This window comes from Onychostoma macrolepis, chromosome 12 (assembly GCF_012432095.1).
Source record: "Onychostoma macrolepis isolate SWU-2019 chromosome 12, ASM1243209v1, whole genome shotgun sequence".
Taxonomy (NCBI): domain Eukaryota; kingdom Metazoa; phylum Chordata; class Actinopteri; order Cypriniformes; family Cyprinidae; genus Onychostoma; species Onychostoma macrolepis.
Window position 1 is genome coordinate 2,836,841 of NC_081166.1, and position 6,037 is coordinate 2,842,877.

The 6,037-nt window shown below is 34.4% G+C and overlaps 2 protein-coding genes across 2 annotated transcripts in view; both read left to right on the plus strand.

Moving 5' to 3' along the window:
• LOC131551104 (PH and SEC7 domain-containing protein 1-like) overlaps positions 1 to 722 on the plus strand; it is a 67,134-nt gene extending 66,412 nt beyond the window's left edge. Inside the window, exon 19 of the transcript XR_009273698.1 lies at positions 168 to 722. The gene's annotated coding sequence lies outside the window, so the exon portion shown is untranslated. The remainder of the gene's footprint in view (positions 1 to 167) is intronic.
• A 588-nt stretch (positions 723 to 1,310) lies between these two features.
• On the plus strand, positions 1,311 to 3,789 carry LOC131551326 (uncharacterized). Its single transcript, XM_058794163.1, has 4 exons — positions 1,311 to 1,869; positions 1,944 to 1,988; positions 2,958 to 3,251; positions 3,601 to 3,789. The coding sequence occupies exons 1-4, from the start codon at positions 1,674 to 1,676 to the stop codon at positions 3,690 to 3,692; spliced, it is 627 nt and encodes a 208-aa protein (XP_058650146.1). The 5' UTR covers positions 1,311 to 1,673; the 3' UTR covers positions 3,693 to 3,789.
• Positions 3,790 to 6,037: the final 2,248 nt, after the last annotated feature.

Consider the following 6,037-nt stretch of genomic DNA (forward strand, 5'->3'; position numbering starts at 1 on the left):
TGGGTGTTCTGTTAGGGCATCGTCGGGAGCCGTCCATTGAGCGGGATATTTTTGGAGTTTAGTTCATGTTTATGCTGTGTTTTTTATTTTGTAAATGTTGTTTATCATGTGATTCCCCTCCTACGTGATTGCCAAGTTATTATATAATAAACGTTGTTATTTTACAGATATCAGTGTAAGCTGTGGTGATGTGACTGGATCTGTGGGGAAAGAAGTCACTTTCACCTGCAGCGTCTCTCAGCAGATCACAGCATGCTGCATTAAAATGTATAAGTTTCGATCCCATGAGAGCTATAAAGACTCAAGAATCTGTAAACAAGGGCTTCCTGAGAACTCCTGTGATCAGAGTAAGAGCTTCTCATGCAGCTACACTCCAACTACAGCAAAGAAGGAAAGAATTGTATTCTTTGTGCAAACAGTGTGTGGAGTGAAAAGAACAGAATTCACTGTGGACACAACAGGTACTGCATATAACACTATTGTTTATAAATCTGTACATTTATTTAAAATCTTCTAACAGTGGTTTAATTAACAGTGCTCATTGAACCAGCAATTGTCACTTCAGCTCCTGTCAAGGAAGGTATGTTCTTTTATAGTTATTGATTATTTAGTATGGAGTATACCACTGCACCAGAAAATAAAACTTATTAAAGCTTCTAAAAAGCATGTAATTGCATATATTCCATTATTATTATGGATTACTCTTCTAGATTACTCGTAGAAAACTGCTCTGGTGCACTTCAATCTCCTATTAGCATATTCATAGCTTTAAATCACCTCAAATAAATTATTTTAGTGTTTAAATTTTAAGAAGCAAACTGACTATATGATTGTGGTTTTCAAATATAGGCCCAGATCTGAGTGTTTTTACAGACTGCACAGATATGTGGATATGCCGTGTGTCAAGAAATCAGATTTTCAGCAGAAGAATCATATTGTGATGTTTCTGTGGAGAATCTCAGTGTCTGCCATTTTAAACTGTGTTCAGGGTTTAAATCGTTTAAACTTAATGCACTTTTCCAGAAATTCAGCATCTTAACAAAAGACAGCAGAAGGTCTGATCTTGATGAATGAAATATATGAACTGAAAATCTTTACTTGCATACAGTAATTCGTTAAAAATAAAATGATGTGAAAATTGTCAATGGAAACCAAAATCATTGTGTCATTTGCACCAAAGCAGGAGAAACTGGTTCACAATCACTTTTGCTTCATAACTGGACAGATTTAAATTCCTGAAGTTTAATTGCCTTGGTTTTATTATGATTAAGTGTTTTTTTTAATTTTTTTTTTTAGTTAAGTTAATGAAAAGCCACGCAGAGCTGATCTGTTTAAATGCCTTAATTATTTGTAAAATTAGTGAACTAAACTTATTCTGAAAGAAAATATTTAGACATTTCATTTGATGTTGTAAACATAAATTTTAGTTAGATTTTGGTATTTGTTTTCCGTATTTACTGTATAATTAACTTTTAATTAAAAATAAAATGGTCAAAAGCAAGCAAAAGTCAAACATTTAGAGTTCATTACGTGACATCACTGTATTATATAATAATAAACATTGTTATTTTTCAGATATCAGTGTAAGCTGTGGTGATGTGACTGGATCTGTGGGGAAAGAAGTCACTTTCACCTGCAGCGTCTCTCAGCAGATCACAGCATGCTGCATTAAAATGTATAAGTTTCGATCCCATGAGAGCTATAAAGACTCAAGAATCTGTAAACAAGGGCTTCCTGAGAACTCCTGTGATCAGAGTAAGAGCTTCTCATGCAGCTACACTCCAACTACAGCAAAGAAGGAAAGAATTGTATTCTTTGTGCAAACAGTGTGTGGAGTGAAAAGAACAGAATTCACTGTGGACACAACAGGTACTGCATATAACACTATTGTTTATAAATCTGTACATTTATTTAAAATCTTCTAACAGTGGTTTAATTAACAGTGCTCATTGAACCAGCAATTGTCACTTCAGCTCCTGTCAAGGAAGGTATGTTCTTTTATAGTTATTGATTATTTAGTATGGAGTATACCACTGCACCAGAAAATAAAACTTATTAAAGCTTCTAAAAAGCATGTAATTGCATATATTCCATTATTATTATGGATTACTCTTCTAGATTACTCGTAGAAAACTGATCTGGTGCACTTCAATCTCCTATTAGCATATTCATAGCTTTAAATCACCTCAAATAAATTAAGAAGCAAACTGACTGCAGATGATTGTGGTTTTCAGATCTGAGTGTTTTTACAGACTGCACAGATATGTGGATATGCCGTGTGTGTCAAGAAATCAGATTTTCAGCAGAAGAATCATATTGTGACGTTTCTGTGGAGAATCTCAGTGTCTGCCATTTTAAACTGTGTTCAGGGTTTAAATCGTTTAAACTTAATGCACTTTTCCAGAAATTCAGCATCTTAACAAAAGACAGCAGAAGGTCTGATCTTGATGAATGAAATATATGAACTGAAAATCTTTACTTGCATACAGTAATTCGTTAAAAATAAAATGATGTGAAAATTGTCAATGGAAACCAAAATCATTGTGTCATTTGCACCAAAGCAGGAGAAACTGGTTCACAATCACTTTTGCTTCATAACTGGACAGATTTAAATTCCTAAAGTTTAATTGCCTTGGTTTTATTATGATTAAGTGTTTTTTTTTTATTTTTTTTTTTAGTTAAGTTAATGAAAAGCCACGCAGAGCTGATCTGTTTAAATGCCTTAATTATTTGTAAAATTAGTGAACTAAACTTATTCTGCAAGAAAATATTTAGACATTTCATTTGATGTTGTAAACATAAATTTTAGTTAGATTTTGGGATTTGTTTTCTGTATTTACTGTATAATTAACTTTTAATTAAAAATAAAATGGTCAAAAGCAAGCAAAAGTCAAACATTTAGAGTTCATTACGTGACATCACTGTATTATATAATAATAAACATTGTTATTTTTCAGATTTCAGTGTAAGCTGTGGTGATGTGACTGGATCTGTGGGGAAAGAAGTCACTTTCACCTGCAGCGTCTCTCAGCAGATCACAGCATGCTGCTTTACAAAATATAAGTTTCAATACCCTGAGATCTATAATGACTCAGCAATCTGTGAACAAGAGCTTCCTGTGAACTTATGTGATGAGAGTAACAGCTTCACATGCCGCTACACTCCAACTACAGCAATGACAGAACAATTCAGATTCTTTGTGCAAGCAAAGTGTGGAATCGGTACATCAGAATTCACTGTGGACGTACCAGGTACTGTATATTACAATGTTGTTTAGAATTCTGTACATTTATGTTTAATGTACTAACAGTGGTTTAAAATCTGTTAGCAGGGCTCATTAAACCTGAAATTGTCAGTGAAGCTCCTAAATGAATTAAATCATCTAGAAATAAACTATTTTAGTGTTTAAAGTTTAAGAAGCAAACTGACTGTATGATTGTGATTTCCAAATTCGGACACAGATCAGAGTGTTTTTAGAGTTTGACAGATATGCAGATGTGTCGTGTGTCCAGAAATCTGTTTAATCAGAGAATCTCACTGCCTGCCATTTTAAATTGTGTTTTAAGGTGTAAATGAATTAAGTTTAATGCACTTTTACAGATAAGCTCAAGTGGAACATATCAAGAACATCTCAACAAGAGACTGCAGAAGGAGGTCTGACTTTTAAGGGATGTCTAAAGGCCCCTGTATAGAGCATGAGAGTGTGACGTCACGCTTCGTTGAGTTCTGGGAAACTGCTTTAACTGATTAAACCCACTTCCTGTCACTCAATAAAATCTAAATAAAATCGCTGGGTGTTTTTAAAGGTTTTGTGTTTGTTTGGTTTAATAATTAGCATTACCTTTGCGAGTATGACTCTCACTCTTCATGTGAATTAGCAGAACCTGAACAGGGACTTTCTGAAACACTCAACACAAATAAAGATTCATGCGATAAAGACCAAATTGTAAAGTACATACTATGAAAATATGCCTAAAATGTGAACGCAACATGTTCATTTACACGCTAAGCGTTTTTCTCTCACACAAAGAAGACGCTTAATGCACAGAGAAGGTGTGACAGAAAAACAGATGAGCCCAAAATATCAACTTTCAATATCACGGTCTCAATCCATACACATTTTCTTCTTTACCGTTTTGTAAAGGGAGGAAACGCTTAATATTTAAACATGTTGCTTAATATTCTGGGCTCATCTGTATGTCTTTTAGCATAATTAAGGCCCCGATATAGGCTACTCAAAACAAAGTTCCTTTTTGTTCTTCGTTTAGGGGTAAAACAAAGTTTGAAATATGTGTGCAGCGGATGAGTAGCTATACTGGGGCCTAAATTATGGAAGGCATTTTCTGCCAATTTTAAATAAACTAACATTTAGACTAACATTTTCATTATAGAAAACTATACGCAAAATATGTACCAAAATTTAAAATTTAATGAAATTTTTTCATCTTCATTTTCGCTGTGACAATGCATTTTCCCTGACAAATTGAAAAATAAAATGCAGTTGGTGATTTGACATTTCATTTGCACTGCAATCTCGAGGCAAAGCTGCCAATCTTAAAATGAAAAGGTAAACGTGAAAAAGACAATGCAAATCCAGTTTGTACAAAGCTTTTTATTAATGCTCACATAATAATAGTGACACAATTCAAATTAAAATGTAAAGTTTATTTTTCGTTTTATTGTCTCTTTTATTTCAGTTTTCATTTTCAATGTCAACTTGTATGCAAATTTTATGTTGATTACGGGGCGGGGCTTATTGTTCGCGCGACTTACAGAGGCCAGTTCCCACCACAGTTAAATAAAAATGTGAAACGTTCTCATATTAATGACTTAATATCTCATAATAATGACTGACTTCTCAAGTATCAGTGAGAAACTATGGTTGTTACTTCTACGCATGCGCCAAGCAGCGGAGCAGAAGAGAGCGGCACACTCCCAGCAAACATGGACAGTACGGGCAGAGCACCCAAGGGGGCATGTTTGCTGGGCTAGTGACACCTGCTGGTCAAAGCCTTTTAAATGCACGTTCTTCTCAAAATAATTCTGCGTAATCATAAATAGCATTAATGATAAGTTATCAGTATATGAGACGGGCTTCCATAGTATAGTCTTTAATTCATTTGTAACATTAATTTTTGTTTGTCTGCAGCAACAGTTCAATGCAGAATCGTGATCCGAACAGAAGTTCGAGGATTATTAAGACAGCACACGCAGCACAGACCTTTTGAGGGGTATGTGCTGAAACTGAAAAAGGGCACCCCCTACATTTTTTTCATGACAAATTAAATAACACAAAATAATAGTCTCAAAAGCTTTAGATTTATTCACTATTCAGAACTATAATAATAAAAAAGTTTGAAGATTTATTATTATTATTATTTTTGCTATTGTTTGGTTTTATGAGCTAATTTGTATTGTTTGGTTAACATGTTTATGTATGTTATTGAAATGAGGGGAAGGTAAAGCAATGAGTCAAGTATTTTTGCCAAACTATTTTGAAATATAATTTAAATAATTATGTCCAACACAATTCCAGTCAAAATTGGAGATTGGAGAAACTATAGCCATACCGTCACTATATCCAACATGTATCCGCCTACCTGGCAAAAACTTGATACTGTTGAGGACCAGGGATGTTGGCCTCATGAAGGTCTAAAATAAGCCAGCATTTAAAAAATAAATAAATAAATAGATATTGTGAAAAGTACAGTTGCAGTGAAAAGTTTGAATTGTACCAGAGCTCTCCCGTCCTAATCCTATAGGATACAGAATATTACATTCTGCATGATCAAATCTAAAGATCGTACACATCGTAGTTCAGACGCGAGCTGGGTCTCTGGCCTGTTTTAGGCTTCTCCTTATTTTTATATTTTAGACATCCACATCAATTAGTGATGAAAAAAAATCACCGCGCTGGTGGAAACAACACAAGACTGTGAAGAGCGGCTCGACAGTGTTTAAAGTCCCGCAGCAGCTGAGAGCTGAAGAGTTCTGCTTCAAATACACGCAATACGCTGAAGCCTGTTGTATGTGCTGT